Source organism: Anastrepha ludens, chromosome 4 (assembly GCF_028408465.1).
Source record: "Anastrepha ludens isolate Willacy chromosome 4, idAnaLude1.1, whole genome shotgun sequence".
Lineage (NCBI taxonomy): Eukaryota > Metazoa > Arthropoda > Insecta > Diptera > Tephritidae > Anastrepha > Anastrepha ludens.
In genome coordinates, this window is record NC_071500.1 from 69,790,014 (window position 1) to 69,810,404 (window position 20,391).

At 37.6% G+C, this 20,391-nt stretch overlaps 1 protein-coding gene across 13 annotated transcripts in view; it reads right to left on the reverse strand.

Annotated features, from left to right (window-relative positions):
• The window catches only part of LOC128859726 (mediator of RNA polymerase II transcription subunit 13), a 56,053-nt gene that overhangs the window by 30,056 nt on the left and 5,606 nt on the right, over positions 1–20,391 (reverse strand). For all 13 annotated transcript variants that reach the window (XM_054096780.1, XM_054096778.1, XM_054096771.1 and 10 more), the window contains exon 3: positions 6,648–6,957. In XM_054096780.1, coding sequence (XP_053952755.1) covers positions 6,648–6,957 — 310 coding nt within the window. The remainder of the gene's footprint in view (positions 1–6,647; positions 6,958–20,391) is intronic.

Genomic DNA, 20,391 nt, shown 5'->3' on the forward strand with positions numbered 1-20,391 from the left:
GAGAGAGAAGAAATAATGAAAAGTGGATAGCACAACACATAAATAATGCTGCAATACCACCCTGGCCAATAGAGAGAAGCAAAGGCAAATGACAGCACGATAGAGCCGTAGACACTGCGAGAGAAGAAGATGACTCAATTAATGTTATCTATGGCGCGAGGACAACATGCTTTATTATAAACGTGTGTAAGTAGTAAAGCAATATACGCGACATAAACAATATACACCTCCTTCCTATTCACCAAATACGAAGAGAAATGTACTCAAATATTTACAATGGTTGAAAAGAGCATGTTGATAAGGTAGTGGCGCACTTCGACGTTGATGTTTACAAACGACAACAAATGGAAGAAAAAAACAGAAACAAAAAGTAATGACGACAACGGGACACGGCACAACCGATAGCAACAGCACCATTTTTGCACACATAGATACTCACACGGCATTCACACTAGCATGCCTACGTACGGCAATATTTTTGTAAACGTATTTGAACACACAGGCGTTGTATTTACACCTAGCACAGATCACAGGCAATGTTGCCGTTGTGAATTGTCGAAAATTGTTGACAAGGTAGTGAAATTAAGCGAAAACAAATATTATGTTATTAAAAAAACATTGACTTTCAAATATGTCATTATCAAACGTAATGATCTTGTAGATTAAATTGTGTGCCTTACCACGCACCGCATGTTCTCATCATAGAGTATTGGTTTTTATTATGAAATCCATACAGTAGAATTTTATATTTGCACCCTTTATTTTTGACAAACAAAACCTTGAGTAAATCCAAAATTAAAAATGGTTTAAGAGAGAAAATTGAACGAACAAAACTTAAGCATCACTTTTTATTAAAAATAAAATAAATAATGAAATAAATTGCACATAAATTGTTCTAAAGTTCCTATTTGTGACGTCGGTATTGATGTTGTTCCACAAATGGGGGTATGCATGTAACGTTCCGGCAACATATAACCGACTGTCGTGGGAAGGACCGAAAGCCTTATAGTTAGATTCGACGGGCCAATCAATAACCTCCATAATTTGCACTGACTCCAGGTTATGCACATAAAGTATTCAATACAGTTTCCGTTTAAAAAGAGTGAAACGAGAAACAGAGATTGACTTTTAGTAATTGAATTTTGAATAATCAACCCAACTTTAAGAAATTATTTCTCATGACAGTCGAAAACCTATGTCCCAAGTTTATTCTAGTGCATAAATCCTTAAAAGTGCAGGCCCAGTTCTCATCCATTTGTAGTGTAATTCTTAATGTGGTACATGAATGCAGAGCCCCTATTTGCCATCATCAGAAAAAACTTGTTGATAGTTTATCTCTACAATGGGGATCAAACTCAGTATTTCATGCTCAAGTACAAAGATATTCAACCAGTACAACAATTACCCAAAACGCTCTTTAAAACTTGCGAAGTGGTTCCATAACAGTTATAATTTAAAAGCAATAAAAAATTTACTTGAAACATATGCCAGGTCATTCACCTATGATAGTAAGATGCCAGTCAGTTGTATAGAAAAAATAATTGAATTTGAGTTAACTGCCTTTCCGAACAAGCAAAACTACGACCTACTGAATGTAACGCGAGTATTAAATCCTATTGGATGAGCTTTATTGCAGATGTGTCTTTGTTCCTACAGATTTCAATGTGCACAAAAGCTGTTCGAAATAGAAACAGTTCCGAAAGCATTTCAAAGTCTTGCATTTCGTAGGACAGATATTACCGTTAAAAGGTTTACAGTTGATAGCATTGTGTAGGGTAAGAGCGAGAAACAATGCTTAACAGTTCAATTAACACAACAATTAAATAACAATTGGATAAATTTATACACGTGTTTGTAAAACATATCACGCGAATAAAGCAAAAATTGCATCCAACCACCCTTCATAACGTATAACACTCCAACGTTAATTTCGGATACAAACATGCACACAAATTCGCCCATATACCACTTTTATTTTATGAGCATGTTCAATAGGATTCTCAAAGTTCCGTCATCAACCGAACAGGCCAACGAATAAGATTACGAAAATGAAACAACAAATCTCTATCAGCTACACTGTTTTAGCCAACAACCGTCTAACTGGCTCGAGACTTTAACTGAGCCGCTTTTGCATGGGCTGAGGAACTCAGGCGTACATGCAACCATGAACAAAAACCCACTAAATTCGCAAATTCACCTTCAACGACAGCACGAACTTCTCCCAGCCATTGAACAATAGTTTCACACGCATACGCATATGCATAATGGAATATTTGCTTATACGGGAAGTTACCCAACAGAAATGCCGTTTATGCTATCCAGTCCACAGCACGTGTGCGTTTTGGTATTTACTACTCTTCGGCTGTTGGGAGATGTTACTCAGTTTACATTCGCATGTGCATGTGGGCAAGAGATCAATGTGGCCAAAGTATAAAGAGGGTCGAATAATAACGTGTATGTGCACATGTATTTGTTACACACCCCATCTTTGTTCATGTTTACTTCTCTCGATGCGCGGTCGTCCAAAAATGCAAAGTGCCAACCAACAACAGATAACTTAGCACATTCGTCATAAAGCCATCCTCTCATTTTGATTACCCTGTTGAGAGAATTTAGTACTGTCAGTAATCAGTATTGGTGTGCAATTTCGCTCAACTTGATTCCCACCCCACGCTTAGAGGGGTCCATTTCAATTTTAAGCACTAAACAATAAATATTTATTTATTTATTGATGTTGCAATAGATTATTTCGGAAAATGTCAAACGTGAGTATGGTGGAACGTAAATATGTATACAATACTACATATGTATATAGAAAACTTTACTTTTTATGGCAAAGGAATGCATGTCCGTATACCAAACGCATTAATTAAAATAATACACAATTAACATACGCACAGTAATAGCTGTATATGTTATATGTACCATTCTAGTAAAGAATGATATGAAAATATTGTGTTATGTATATACATGTGGATGTGCATATGTAATTAGTTTGCTAATTTTGCGCAAATGTTCAGTGTTTACGAGCGCACCATATATTGCAGCATACACTGTATAGCCGCAGTAAACAGAAATTCTGTTGATTTCTTATTCTCTCTCAAATTTTACAGAACATATTTAGCTTTTGTCTCTGCCTCAACTTCCTATTCTGTTTTTCGCCATTACTGCTTCTTCATTTGTCAGTCAGCGTAGGTATCAGCCGACTGAATATCGGCCTTACCTAAGCAGGTCGCGCCGGTCTACATACATATATATACATTAAAAAAATTCATTTATTTGTGTGTATAAATATGTCTATTCCATATTCACTGCGTCCATTCCAACGTTAAGCAGTGCAATAACCCGTAAAATGAGACCAAAGCACGACACTGAAATAAGAAACTCACACAAAATATTACGGATGCGAGTAAATCCACGAGTGAACTGCTGCTACCAAGGCGAATTCATATAAGGTGAAGTTACTTAAACGGCTGATTGGTATTTTTTTTTCTTTCTTTTTGATGATTTGAATCTCAAGGTTGTTTTTTTTTTCGTGTTTGTTTACATTTATCAAAATAGTCTCATAAAGTTATAAGTCATAAAGCAAACTCTTAAAATATTACCACGGTTGTGAACGCCCGTTTAATTTTGTTGTGATAAATCAGCTCTTCAAACTGTACCTCCATCCAAAATTTTTGCAGTACACAGCATACAAGCACAATGCACAATTGAAGTAAATTGAAATCAGCTTGCGGATCCCCTAATTCTGATTGAAATTTTGGCATACAAACCACCAATTGCAAAAACAACATACATGCATGTAAATTTTGCTTTGTACTACTGCTATCACCTTGTCTGGATTCGCTTTGGCTGCTACCAAACAGACGTGTGAGTATTAGCACCGTTAAAGAAAGCAAAGCGAAAACAGCAAATTTGTTTTTTTATTCAAGCAGAAGTGCATGCATAGATGTGTTTATATGAATTTTCATGTGAGGTTTCGGTATGTACATACATACATGCATACATATATATATGGGTACTTCCAATGAGGGCCATTATAATTGCATGTTCACACTGCTGAACGCCACTACGTAGTATGTGCTTGATGATTTGGAATTCTATGATTTATGTAGCATTACGTACGCAAATTATACGCTATTTTTTATAAATATCCATGAACATTTCGTGGTCGTACTTCAGAAATAATATTTCAAAGCCTTAGCGAGGTATACTAATTATATGCATAACGAGAAATTATTAGCAGAAAATATTTATGTATATCCCATCATTTTATTGTTACTTTTGATATTATTGATTATTGATATTAAAAGCACATCTTTTCAAATTATATCAAGCGTTAGAAAAGATGTAGGCAGTGCCACAACTACTACAATACTTTACTTAAAATTTTAAATTTTAAATTATTCAGCTATGCGTGGGAACACTTTTCATGAGTAAGACAATTTTATTTTCAATCTGAGATACCAAAGGATAAACATATTGTTTTAGTGCAGGGTTTTTGGTTGCTACCAGAAAAAAGTTCTACGAGGAGAATTGTATGATTCAAGCATCGCAGAGATAGCCTTCAAATTAATGAATTCGACTATAATTTTAATTCCTTGGCCTCGTAAATTCATATTAGCTTATCAGCTCATTTTAAAAGCTAAGGTTTTACAAAAATTCAAAACAATTAGTGTTTTTAAAACGTTTTATTTTCTTGATGATTGTTTTCATTATTGTTCCTGAGAACTATCTGTATGAAACAGCATAATGTGAAAGAGACTCAAAAATTGTCCGTAAATCATAACATTACAAATTATGACAAATTTTAGTATTTGTCCAATCCTTAACAGAAAATCCCAAGTATTTTAAATTTACAATACTCCGATTGCGTATTTTGTATTTTAAATTGAAGAAGGAAGAATATCTAACAATTGTCACTCGTGAAACCCCATATGCATGGCACCTACTTTTCAAAAAGAATTGAAATAAAGTTAATGAAGAAGAATGCACATAGTCAAATTAAAAACTACAATTTTTCACAAAAAATTTTGGGTACTCTTCAAAAAAGCCCACTAAATATTATTGAGTAGCGGGAAAAGAAAACAAAAACTTGTGTTTAAAGTATATGTGGATATATTTCTGAATTCGACATTCAATTGAAACTTCTATGGAATCTCCTGTTCGGAACTATTGTACGGGGTTGAGGAGTAATAGTTTACAAATAGTTAAGTATACGGCAGCTACTAAAAATACATGTATGTGTGTAGTCACTTCGAGTATTTCCCATGATATACCCTCTACTCTCTGCCAAACAGGTTCCGACAAATCTACCAGCTATTGTTGTTTTGCGCATATATGTATGTATGTGTAAAAAGAGAAATCAATATTGTCTCAACACTCAGAGAATAATCAAAGAGCCAACAGCACCAACCAGCAGAAACGTAAACATTATATAGCCACTGCGCGATGAGAAAACTCAAAATTATAAAACTTGTATGTAGTACGTAAGCAAATGTGAAGCGAGGTGATTACCACTACATTAACGTTCACACGACAGCTGTTTTACGCCAGCAACTGTGGGTTATACGAGTATAAAAATCAGATTGTGACGTCTATCACACAACTGGTATTAAAACGCACTTGATGCGCCGTTGCCAAATTTCATACGGGCGGGCGGATGAATGGCGTTCACCGATACTTCTAACCGGCAGATGTGCGGTGTCGTGTGAGCTGCGTTGAATTTGATGAATTCATTGCTGGTGTAATCGCAAGGCCGTCCACTCTTCAGCAATATTGGTCTAATTTTCATTTTCTATCCAAACCTACCTAATTCGTATACAAAAAATTGTACAAATAAATAGAAATTAAGATACTACAAAAAACTACAAACAAAATCGTGAGCAACAATATAAGAGCGTAAGTACGTGTGCATAGCCATAGGTATGTAAGTACATACTACATGCATACAAGCAGACGTACTATATGAATGACATGAGAAATGTTCGGAGGAAGTTCCAAACAAAGCATTTCGAAATTCCATCGAACTGCCCGTCGCCAGCCACGCGTAATCACAGTACATCAACATGTTTATATAAACATGCATATACACATGTACGAAGTAGATGTAAATAGGTAGATGGAATCATCACCTGCTCTGCGCTTTACCCGCTTTTTACCTCACTTTCTTCCTTATGCTCTTCCTCAACCATCCTTTCATAACGCATCTCGGGCATTCAACTTTTTCGTTTTTCTCATGACTGCATTTATTAAATTATTTTTGCCGATGTTATATTCGTATATTTGCTTTATACTTTGCATAAAGAATATTTTAACAAAATAACAAAACGGAGAAAGTGTTTCGAAACATTGCTGTTTGAACATGAAGCAAATGAAAAATATGCACATAAATGGTATACATATGTACAATGTTATGGTCCATTGGTATATACGTATATATGTATAATTCAAATGGTGACATCGGTCGGTGACATCTACATTTTCCGCGGTATTTTTTCTAATTCAAAAAACCGTATGCCACCGTCAAATTGTCAATATAAAGTTGTACTGTGTAGGAATATGCTCATAATAATCATAATATTAAAAAACATTTAATATTTTATGATTTTAAAATAAAAAATTGATTAAAACTATATATTACTTACCGGCAACTTTCAACAATTCCGCATCTACCAATTCGCTAAGGTCTGGCTCTTCCCCGTACCAAAATATCCATAATTCTTTGGCGGCGGCCAACGAAAGTGGGGGATGTACTTTCGATGAGCTAATCTCAAAAAGCGCATTAGGATCGGAATTCTCCTGCTTGGTGGATTGTATGCGTCGCCACACACAAAGAATGTCAGCTTGCATGCATCGTGAATAGGAGCGCAGGATGGGATCATCCAAAGGATCACTCGACACATTTACTCGTTCGCCATTAACGAACTTACGCCATTTAATACCGCATAAATCAGTCTGAAATTGGGGAAAAAATATTAGTAAATAAACCTTAAGAATTATTAATTAAGTTAATTAAGTCTTAATGTACAAATCAAACCCCTCATCAGCAAAAAGGGATAAAATTGGATCACCATAATTTATATTTTTGTGTAGGAAGGTATCGTTAAATTAATTTCCAAAAGCGTGTGACTATCCCGTGCAAAAAAATTCCAAATGAGCTTTTACTTGGAATAATTTCTGTTAAAGCTTTGGGCAGATCGCGTGTACGAAATGCACATAATTCTATTTATTATTTAATATATAATACATATTTTATATGTATTTAAATATTATGTTTAAGAAAAGATTGGCTATTTTTACAGTTCTTTATTAAGTAAGGAGCACAGAAAGCTCAGAAAGCTCTGAAGACGTGAGTGACACGTCTTTCAAAATTTGAGACCAAATTTCGTTGGAAGTGCTATACACGTCCAAATAGCGCAAGAGGTTAACTATTTTCGGGATATATGTTATGCCCTTGAGCATGTATGTATGTATATATGTGTTTCTAATGGAGTGATACAATCAGAGGGGACATAAAGGGTATTTCCGTCCACAAAATGTTCTATGCCTTATAAGTTACTTTACGACTCTTATGTACGACCAAAAGCAGAGGTTTCAACATCAACAGATAACTGATGAAGAAAAGAATAATGAGACGGTACCAGTTACGAAGCGAATTTTACAATGAGTGACGTCATATTAGCAGAATTGATTTCGCTCTGTCATGACATTTTTCTAGCTTGTTCTAATTAAAATGTTGTGTTTATAATTTTGTAAAATATATTCTTCTTCTTCTTAATCGGCGTATCCATGCTGGATGTTCGCGATTACATACAAACGTCATTGCGATCTTAGTCGTACGGTTGTCAGGACATATTATTAATGATGTCATCATATTTTTGTCTGTTTTTCGCTGCTGCTGTTAGTTACTTAACCGTTTGAGTGCGATTCGTCGATATAGCGACGATAACTAATTACTCCAAATTTGCGGCGCGTCGCTATAGCGACGATTGCATCACTGTGCATTATCAAAAATTTATGTCATATAAAAGTATAAATTAGTTGAGACCGTTAAAAACAATTTTTATTTTTCGTTCAATATCGATATTTTGAAAATAATTCCTGACCATGTCTAGTAGTGAAGAATTTACTGACGTGGAAGATACGATACCGGATTCCGACAATGAAATGGAAATTAGAGTGTTTACTACCCGGAGGATGCGCATTTTTAGTGATAGTTCCGACGAAGACGAGAATAACATGGGGGATGACCTTGAAAATAACATATTTACTAATATACTATATCCTCTATATCTTCGCGATTTTCGTATGTATTAAAGAAAATCGCTTAGCACTCAAACGGTTAAAGAACTTTGTATGCGTGACAAATTGTCTTTAAAATGTGCGGTTTTTTAAATAAGTATATTATGGTTATATACAATTTAATTTATGAGTTTTTAGTTAAGAAACTCTTTTGCTAAGATACCGACTATTTTGCTATATTTGAGGTTATGTAAATATAAGGCTATGAACTCTTTTTGTAAAAATGTAGTATTTCAGTATTTTCTGGTATTTTTTTGCTTATTTTTGCTATGAATACACCTCTTGATACCCTATGTCCCACAAAGGATCGAGGACTCGAAGAACCGATCACACCACTATAGTTTTAATTCGCATTCAAACATAAAAATTTTCGCATTTTGGGTATAAAAAAGCACTAAATTTATTGCGAAGAGCAAATGGTTGGCAACACTACGCAACTCAGCTAATGTGACGTCACGCACTCTCTGATGGGCGCAATTTTGTTTCTATTATTCTTAGATTTAACTATTAACTAGAAGAAAACTGGAGAACGTGAAAATTACAGAATGTGGGCTTGGGAAGAATACTATAGGTCTCAATTAAAGTAAAATTTCATGTATATATATAATTGGCGCGTACACCCTTTTTGGGTGTTTGGCCGAGCTCCTCCTCCTATTTGTGGTGTGCGTCTTGATGTTGTTCCACAAATGGAGGGACCTACAGTTTTAAACCGACTGCGAACGGCAGATATTTTTATGAGGAGCTTTTTCATGGCAGAAATACGCTCGGAGGTTTGCCATTGCCTGCCGAGGGGCGACCGCTATTAGAAAAATGTTTTTCTTAATTTTGGTGTTTCACCGAGATTCGAACCCACCTTCTCTATGTGAATTGCGAATGGTAGTCACGCACCAACCCATTCGGCTACGGCGGCCGCCAAGTAAAAATTTCATAGTCTCAAATTTTAAAGATTATTTTTCCAAAGAAGGTTGGGAGATGATTAAAAAGCAAAAAGATTTTTTTAAAAATGCCAAAATTAAAGTTCTGAAATATTTCGAATTAAAAAAGGCAAATCATCAATGCGCCATATGATTATAAATAGAAACGAATATACATGAACGTGAGTACAGACCGGAATCAAGCCAGGAGGCATCCTTTCAACAACAATATTTAATGCTTTGTCGTGCTGTACGTTAACTTTAAGGGGCACATATTCCACTCAAGGACGAACTGGCTTAAAATAAATCAACAAAAAATTAAATATACCCAACTGTCTTTTTGAACGATTTTGAAATAACACGGTTCACTATAAAATTTTTTCACGAAATTCTCATTCTTGCACGGAACTCAAAACAAAAAATTGCTTGTGGTCAATCTTCGAAAACAAAAATAATTACGAATTTTTCGCTGAGTTGCCCGTTTGATGTAAAGCTAGTTGTAGTATGACACTTCGATGTTTACAGTAATGCATAGGTATACAACAGAAAACACCACCATTTTTATCAGATATATCACTGAACCCACCACGGAGTTCGAATGGCTATCGCGTTTTCGTAGATTTTTCAAAAAATTTGTTACAATGTATTTTTGTTATGGGAGAAAAGTCTCAAAACAAAATTTAGTGTTTCTTTTAAAACACAAAAAAACAACTTCTTATTATCTGTAAAGCTATTTCTATGAGTATAGGTTTTTATAGCCACACGCTTGCAAGTAAAGCAAAATAAAGATAACAGTAAGAAATTGATAAATTTGGTCCGTACAGGGCTTTATTTACCCGCTAACATTTTGGTGAAATTCAATTTGGGCGTGTTTTTATTCGATCTCTTTATTATTTATGTCGGATCTAAATGAGCAAATCGCATTTACCTAAAAATGGATGTGGCCACGTCAACTTTTCAACATTTTTCCTTCATAGTTTTTTTATTAGATATCACGCTTTTATTTTTTGGAAATTGTGGTGGTGCCGTGGTTATTGACCAATTTCATAGTTTTCAACACCAAACTATCTCGGATACAGGGTAATAAGTGTATCAAGTTTCATTGAAATTAATTCATTTTTACGCACGGACGGAAAAAACGAAAAGGCATTATTAAATCGACTGCACTCATCATTCTGAGCATTTTGATATACATATATGTATATGTCTCGATTCCTAGCATATTACGTGAACCGTGTGCAAATTCCGTATATGTATATGATATGTACATATAGGTATGTCGAATATGCCCCTAAATTCAGTAGCGGGTCACCGATTACCTTTGCATATATTTCTAGTTTGTTCTTCACGTACTGGTTCGTCCATTTTCTTGAGAAATAATCAGTATAATGCCACAAGCTTTGAAAAAGAAACGATGTGGAGGGATGGTCCCCCGGCACCCTTTGGAAGTTTTAGTATTTAAGTAATTTATTGTTAATGTTTGTAGTTTAGCGAAAAGTTAGTGTTGCCAGACACATCGGCTGCGCTCCAAAAGAATACACCTCGTCAGTTCAACTCCGGCTGCGCAATCCATAGTATTTTTGCGTTTTTTAAACCATTAAACTAAAAATTTAAACGTAATATGGATGTGTGTAGTAGGAGGCACGATAACCTCCATCCCCATCCCCATGATCAACTTTGAAATTAAATATTAAATTTTTATTCGTATTTTTATTTTCATTTTCAGGACTATATAGTTTTCAATTCCTATGAATTCTTATCATCGTTTAAGCCTGGAAAGTGATGATATTGATAAATACTTTTACATTTAATTTTCATTGTAATAATTTGAATACAAGTAAAACATGCGCGTGACTGCATATTTTAAGTATTCAAGTACAGTTTACAAGAAAATATTATAGAATTGGGCAAACTATAGTGAAGGTCCTGAAGGCATTTCGAAGGCGAATAATTGCAAAACTTTTATTTCCAGAGCAAAGTAACGAATCGTCGTTATCACGAGTCACATTTGAGCTTTTCCGTAAGCTGCTAAACAACCCTCTCACTTTGGTACACAATTTGTTACTCCGCCCAATATGCACATCAATTGCGTAAACATAAAATGTATTTGAATCACATAAAACCCAATGTTTTTCCATGCTCATACAGTTTAGAGGGGGTATACTGAATGAACGGGCAGCAACTTCTCATCGAGTCACGTTTTTATCGGTGATTTGTCAAATATATTTCGTACAGGGCCTTAATTTATCTCGAACTCGGAAAGTGGCTCTTTCTTCTTGATCTTTGAAACGTATGCATTGATTATTTCTTTGAACCTTTTCAAAGACATTGTCGCTTTGAATATTAGCGTTTCTGTGTTTTCCATCCATAATTCAGTAAGATGTTAACATTACACATCGGAAAGCAGCAAAATACCATAATAGGCATGAATAGTATGAATATCGATATTATTCCTTTCATCTCCATATTTACGCTCACCGTATAAGTTCGTCAAATCAACCACAACTGATAATGGATCTACACAGCATAGTAATGCTAATACAGTTGGACCTATAACCCTGGATTACTAAACATTCGTCTACTAGACTACGCACGCCACGCCTACAGTTTTGCGAATTCGACACATTCCCGTCACACCACCTCACTAACATTCATAAATAGTTAAATGGAAATAATATAATAAATAATAAATATATAACTGGTGCGTACACTTCTGTTAGGTGTTTGGCCGAGCTCCCTCTCCTATTTGTGGCGTGTGTCTTGATGTTGCTCGACAGTTTTGAGCTGCTCCGAACGGCAGATATTTTTTATGAGGAGCTTTTTCATGACAGAAATACACTCGGGCAAACATAATCCTGAAAATTTTTCAAGATTTAGGTAGTGCCTGAAAATATTAGTTAATTTCCACCATTAAGTACGGAATTATCATTATAATTCATATTCGTCGCGCGTATCAAGTTTTAATTGTCATTATTCTTTCATAATCTTGTTGTTGTTGTAGCAGCAATACTAACCCTTGTCAGTGTAGTGTAAATCACCGGTCGTCTTCGTCTAGCTCATTCGACAGGCTGGGTCCAGGAGAGGGGTGTTAGATGAGTGGGTTTGATGGGGCATGTGAAAAGGTGGTTAGTGTCGTGCGTGCTGTCTTCACATGTCGGACATAGTATGTTTAGCATGTCGGGGTGAATTCTGAATAAGTAGTTGTTTAACCTGCTACAATAGCCCGAACGTACAATAATTGTGCCGCGGTTACGCAGGTCTCTGTGTAGCTGAAGCTCTTCATCTGCTGTAGGTGGTGGCTGCACTCCGATTACGGCATTCGGGGGTCGGGAGCTTAAGAAGGAGGTAAGGGTCTCCGGATGAATGTCGGGAGTTTGCTATCATAGACTGACAAATTTTAATTACATGCACATATGTAGCATATTTTTTTTTTTTTTTTGATTTTTACTACACTGTGGTAACGATAAATTTGGTTGTTGTTGTTGTAGCATAAACATTCTCCATGCACGTAAGGGGAATGCTGCCGGAGAGACAGCTTTTAGCCGGATATAAATCCGGATCGTTCCGATAGCGTAGAACCGACGATCGGGATCACATTTCGCGTTCCGACGACAGTCGGTTCTACGCTATCGGAACGATCCGGATTTATATCCGGCCAAAAGCTGTCGTCGGTTCTACTCTATCGGAACGACTGAAATGTTTTACGATGCTATAAAAACAAAAACGCAGATTTGACCCATATACCTTACACATCGTATACAAATTTCACAAATTAATCATTTAGAGAAAACTACACTACCTAGAAGTTAAAAAATTCACCACAGCTCATCTTGTACTTTAAAACTCACGCTTAACTTAGTGTTTGCGTTGAAACTAATTTAAAATACCTACTTAAAATCCTAATCAGTACTACGAAAAATGGAAAAATGTACATATGCTGATACTTTTCTGTATGTATTTATTTATGTATATGAGAACATGTAGACAAAAGATTTCACACACCATATTTTTTTCATATCAGCGACGAAAACTCAATTCACAGTTGTGGATTAAGGCGTAGACGATTAGGCTGGACAAGTTTAGCAATTAATTTAAGTGTAGACACCTCAATACTATACTAAGTTTCTATAATAAATATGTGTGAATGAAACTTATTTTACATTTTTAACTTCCTAGCCCTACTCGAATTAATAACTGGAAATGGGTGGGTGCCACTAACTAAATTGTAAAACTTTAAATAAAATAACACAAAACTAAAATAACGGCATAAGCAAAAATTTATCTGATACTTGAAAATGAAGAGCGAAGTTGTGAGAATTGTTGAGTAGAAGAAAAATGACGCAAAGAAAATGCCAACATAATGAAAACGAGAAAGACATCACACAATTTAATCATCAATACTGAAAGAGCATAACGGCCAAAAAATATACTTTTTACGTTTTTAGTAGATACAAGAGAAGAAAAACAACAACAAACAGAACGCTAACATATCTATACCTTGAAATGAGAACGAGTGTGCATTGAAAACGAAAACATGACCAAAGCGGCGAAAGAATGTAGAACATGCGAACAGTTGCTGGGAAATACTTAGCGGGACAAACGTAAAGAATTTGCAATTCACAATGTTCGTGGTGATAAACCGCATACATATAGGCAGGCATATCTATGTACATATGTACCCATGTAAGCAGCTACTTACCGAAGTCAACAAAACACCAGCACCAATTAGGAATAAAATTGTTGTCATTTGTTATTTGCTTTGACTTTGGAAATGAGCAGCCACACATACATGCATGCATAAACACAATAAATAAAAAATACGAGTGAGCAAAATATTATATACATGAGAGAGATTCTGCACCAGCGGAGCTGACATACATATATTGTATATCACTACGCTAGTGGCTACCGGCGGCGGTCACAAGTGAAGATTCTTCTTCTTCTTAATTGGCGCGATAACCGCTTACGCGATTTTGGCCGAGTTTAACAAAGCGCGCCAGTCGTTTCTTTCTCGTGCTAACCGGCGCCAATTGGACACACCAAGTGAAGCCAAGCCCTTCTCCACCTGATCTTTCCAACGCAGAGGAGGCCTTCCTCTTCCTCTACTACCACCAGCTGGTACCGCATCGAATACTTTCAAAGCCGGAGCGTTTGTATCCATTCGGACGACATGACCCAGCCAACGAAGCCGCTGGATCTTTATTCGCTGCGCTATGTCTATGTCGTCGTAAAGCTCATACAGCTCATCGTTCCATCGTCTGCGATATTCGCCGTTGCCAACGTGCAAAGGTCCAAAAATCTTACGCAGAATCTTTCTCTCGAACACTCCAAGCGTCGCTTCATCGGATGTTGCCATCGTCCAAGCTTCTGCGCCATACGTTAGGACGGGCATGATGAGAGTCTTGTAGAGTGTTAGTTTTGTTCGTCGAGAGAGGACTTTACTGCTCAGTTGCCTACTTAGTCCAAAGTAGCACTTGTTGGCAAGAGAGATTCTACGTTGGATTTCAAGGCTGACATTGTTATCGGTGTTAATGCTGGTTCCTAAATAAACGAAGTCTTTTACAACCTCAAAATTATAACTGTCAACAGTGACGTGAGTGCCGATACGCGAGTGCGCCGACTGTTTGTTTGAAGACAGGAGGTACTTCGTTTTGTCCTCGTTCACCACCAGACCCATTCGCTTTGCCTCTTTATCGAGTTTGGAGAAGGCAGAACTCACAGCGCGGTTGTTAAGGCCGATGATGTCAATATCATCGGCATACGCCAACAATTGTACGCTCTTATAAAATATTGTGCCTGAGCGATTAAGTTCTGCGGCTCGTACGATGCTCTCCAACATCAGGTTAAAGAAGTCACACGACAGCGAGTCACCCTGTCTGAAACCTCGTTTGGTATCAAACGGCTCGGAGAGGTCCTTCCCAATTCTGACGGTGCTGCTGGTGTTGAGCAACGTCATCTTACACAGCCGTATTAGTTTTGCGGGGATACCAAATTCAGACATAGCGGCATACAGGTAACTCCTTTCCGTACTGTCGAATGCAGCTTTGAAGTCGACGAAAAGATGGTGTGTGTCGATTCTCCTTTCATGGGTCTTTTCCAAGATTTGGCGTATTGTGAATATTTGGTCGATGGTAGACTTTCCAGGTCTGAAGCCACACTGATAAGGTCCAATCAGTTGGTTGACGGTGGGCTTCAGCCTTTCACACAATACGCTCGCTAGGACCTTATAGGCGATATTTAGAAGACTAATCCCGCGGTAATTGGCACAAATTGCAGGATCGCCCTTCTTATGGATTGGGCAGAGCACACTTAAATTCCAATCGGCAGGCATGCTTTCATCCGACCATATTTTGCATAGGAGTTGATGCATGCACCTTACCAGCTCCTCGCCGCCATGTTTGAATAGCTCAGCCGGCAGTCCGTCGGCGCCCGCGGCTTTGTTGTTCTTTAGCCGTGATATTGCTATTCTCACCTCGTCATGGTCGGGTAACGGAACGACAATTCCGTCGTCAACGATTGGGGTATCGGGATCTTCACATTCTCTATGACATGCGCAGCTGTCCCCGTTTAACAGGTTCGAGAAGTGTTCCCTCCATAATTTAAGATTGCTCTGTACGTCAGTCACCAGATCGCCGTCTTTGTTCTTACAGGAAAACGCCCCGGTCTTAAAACCTTCTGTAAGCCGCCGAACTTTCTGGTAGAATTTTCGGGCGTTGTTCCTATTGGCCAGCATCTCAAGCTCCTCGCACTCACGTATTTCGGCCTCTCGTTTCTTCTGTCGGATAATACGTCTCTCTTCCTTTTTCAGGTCTCTGTAGCGATCCCACATGGCTCGCGTTGCGCCCGATCGCAGCGTGGCTCTATAGGCAGCATCCTTTCTTTCTGCGGCAGCATGACATTCCTCGTCGTACCAATTGTTTTTTCGGGCTCGCCGGAATCCGATTTCTTCTTCGGCGGCGGTACGTAGGGAGCGAGAAATGTTGCTCCATTGCTCGCGCATGCCGGTTTGTTGGGCAGTGCTCTCCGAGAGCAGGAGTGAGAGTCGAGTGGCGAATCTTCTGGCTGTCTGTTGTGATTGCAGCTTTTCGATGTCGAACATTCTTTGCGCAGGTAGATGTACGTTTTTTGCTGCACAGAGGCGGGTGCGCAGTTTGGCTGCAACAAGGTAATGATCCGAGTCGATGTTGGGTCCTCGGATCGTACGTACATCTAATACACTAGAAGCGTGTCTTCCATCTATCACAACATGATCGATCTGGTTTCGCGTTTTTCGATCAGGAGACAGCCAGGTAGCTTGGTGGATTTTTTTATGCTGGAATCTGGTGCTGCAGACTACCATGTTTCGGGCCCCGGCGAAGTCGATCAGCCTCTGTCCGTTACCGGATGTTTCGTTGTGCAGGCTGAATTTTCCGACTGTGGGACCAAAAATTCCCTCCTTGCCCACCCTGGCGTTGAAGTCGCCAAGCACGATTTTTATGCCGTGGCGGGGGCAGCGCTCATAGGAACGTTCCAAGCGCTCATAGAAGGAATCTTTGGTCGCATCGTCCTTCTCTTCCGTCGGGGCGTGGGCGCAAATTAGCGATATGTTAAAAAAACGCGCTTTGATGCGGATTGTTGCGAGACGCTCGTCCACCGGAGTGAACGACAGTACTTGGCGACGAAGTCTCTCTCCCACAACAAATCCGACACCGAATTTGCGCTCCTTTACATGGCAGCTGTAGTAGACGTCGCAAGGTCCTATGTTTTTCTTACCTTGCCCCGTCCATCGCATCTCTTGGATGGCAGTGATGTCAGCCTTTACTCTCACGAGGACATCAACCAGCCGGGCAGAGGCACCTTCCCCATTAAGGGACCGGACATTCCAGGTGCATGCCCTCAAATCATATTCCTTATTTCGTTTGCAGGGGTCGTCATCAGTAAAGGCAGTTCTCATCCGAGGCTTTGCAGTTCTTTTCATTGGGGGGGATTTTTTAAGTGGCGGGTCCCAAACCCAGCGCACAACCAGCTATCCTGGAATGTTTCGCCTTCTCACGTTAGCTCACTCCCGAACGGGTGTTCGGAAGCTACCCAGAGAATACGTGGGCTAATCCCGGCCGTTGTGAGCTGCTTGAACCATATGTAGAAGAATCGTCCTGGCCACTCCCAAGTGAATGGCGATCAGTAACTTTCCCCACTTGCGTGGACTTCTACACATGGAACCATCCTCCAAGTGAAGTTTACAAACATTTATATATTTATATATTAATAAATGTGTACCAATATAATATGGTAGGTTAAAACTTCCACTATTTATAAGAACGCTCATTAGACAAAATATTGCGCCAGCCCCTGAGATATGTATGATACTCAATCAAGGAGGCCTCTAACATCAATCTCCAATTGATAACACTTATTTGAGAAATTCACAAGTCTTATCTTATATCGTAAATTGGGAGGTTTTGTGCGTTTAAGAATAATATAATAATATGTATTCTATAATGGTAAATCATGTATGTATAATACCTATATTCCAAATTAAGCAAACAATGCCATTACAGAGGGAAATTTATAAGATCCTACTTGCATTACTCATCAAAAGCAAGCCCATGAAATATTTCGAAATTCATACAAAATATGTTTATGAGAGAGTCTGATATCAAAAATAACACCTGAACACTCAATTTCCTTCATGGCCTGAAGCGAGGACCTAGAAATTCAATTCGAACTAGCGAAAATATTGCAAGATTTAGAAAAAGTAACATGAAAACAATTCAAAGGCTAGATTTTGGATACCAAGAGTTCAGATTATCGAGCTCTGTATGAAGTTCAATCACTTCAGCTCTATTCGTTGACATCGAGAATATTTTTAAATCATAGACGTATAACAAAAAGTTGGGGAAAGAGAAATAAGATTTAATTTGGTTTATGAACAAAGCAGAGGTCGAAAATACTCCCTTGAGGAACGCCCGAGGTGGTAACGAAAATATCAGCAAGTATTTATTATGACATGACATATATATGAAATTATTTTTGTGTAATTTCGTCGCACTAAATCCATGAATTCATTAAATACAAGGCTTGCAAATGTAATAAAAACTATTCATGTCAAACAAAGTAGAACTAAATTTATTTTTCCGAACAAATCACAGTTTTTTGGGCGACCAACTTGCCAAGGTTTTGCTGCACAGGTACCAGTAACATTGCGTGTAATATTTATGCGGATTGATATCCAGTTGTATTATTCTGATTATTACATTTATATTTTCAAAATATTCAGTTTTGCTTGTCGTTTACCGTTTCTTATCGTCTGTAACGTCTTCAAAAACGGTTTATGTCTCCATAGTGGCAAGTCGGTAGATCATTAATTGATTCTTATTTCCACCTTCAATCATGCAAAGTGGCTAGGGACGACTCCAACCTCTTTTGCCTGAAAATAAAAAGGGAAAAACTAAGATCATAAATATTCATTACGTACTCTTTCTGAATTTACTCTCGCCAATATTGTTAGTTCTATTTGGGGAGCTCACAGTGGTACTTCAGTTCACCTCGTCAATAATGGCTATCTTTCAGGAACCAGCGCAGCTGCAAAGACGCGCGATCTTGATTGGCAAACGGTATGGTGACGTAAAAAAACAAATTTCCGCCAATTTGTGGAAACCTTATGCAAAGGATAAAGCAAAATTCTTGGTATCAACACGTATTCCTTGGCTCCTCTGCTCATGGGACTTTATATCTAATACAACACGCGCGGAATATCACTCGTTGCCTGGAATTTCTTACGGGAGCGCTTGAAGACGGGGTTACGTCTAAAAACACAAAAATTTCATATATAGGGTTTTATACTGGATAAAGTTTACTTACCTGCATGATTTTGTCACAAGATGAAGTATCGAAAATTTCTCAACCAGCGAATTAATTAAATCGTGAAACCACCGCTACATTTGAAATATGGCTTAACGAACCAAAACCACTCGTTTTAAAAACAAATAAATACAATAAATTAGTCCTTACCCCATACCCCATCAAGAAACCAAAGGGGGCGAAACCAAAGTGAATGTGTAATTGTCATTAATATACCCATTCATGCTTTCTTGGCTTTAGATTGTTTTATTTTGACCCACACAGTTTTTGTACAAAATTTGCTTTATTCATCAAAGTAATTTCCATCAAGAACAATGCAATCATTCCAGCCCCGCTCTAACATTTCTATACCACTTTTGTAGAGCGATTTATCTTTCGCCTCAAAATAGGCCTCAGATTCAGCGATAACCTCTTCATTCGAGCAAAATTCGTTACCGGCGAGCATTTTTTAAGTCTACGAATAAGGTTGATGTGAGAGCAATTCAAAGTTCAATACATAAAGTTTTGCCATTGTTTTGATTGACTTGTAATTCACTTGTTTTTGGTCAACAGTGAGCAAACGCGCCACCCACTTTCAACAGAGTTTCCTCATAGTCAAATGCTCAAGCAATATAAAGCCAAGACGTTGTTTTGATATCTCTACAATGTCAGGTACTACCTCACGCAACTTCACCTGTCGATCATTCAAAACGATTTTGTAGATTTTTTGATGTTTTCTGGTGTTACCGCCGCGTTTGGACGTCCACTGCGTTGTGCATCATCGGTGTATCTACAACCACGTTTGAAGACAGCAAAACATTGTTTTATTGTTGTTTCTTATGGAGCGGAGTCCCAATAACACTTTTCAAGCCATTGCTTTAGTCGAACATATTTTTACACATCAAGAAACAGCGTATAATTAAAACACGAAATTTTTTTGAACCATTGTTTTGAAAATAACAAAAGTAGCGTGACTCTTAGCACAATAACTCACGAACTAATAAAAAGAATATCAAAAAATGTTAACAGCTGTCTTTTTAAGGTTAGTACTAACTGAAAAAGAGGGGAATGCAATAAAACTAATGCCTTCTATGTGTTAGGCTCGGAACTTTTCCGCCCACGTGTTTGTGATTCCATTTTAGAAATGGCAATGAATTAAAGCAATAAAAGTAATTAAAGAACGTTTATTTCTGAAATTTATAAAACATTACATACCCCAAGCCGAGATTTTAAAAAAAAATTCGAGGACTAATTTTGTTTTAAATTAAAATTTGCCAATTAACCTAATATCATAGAATAAATAATAAGCACGTACCCAAATGTGCTATGTGTTAACCATAAAATAATAAAAATT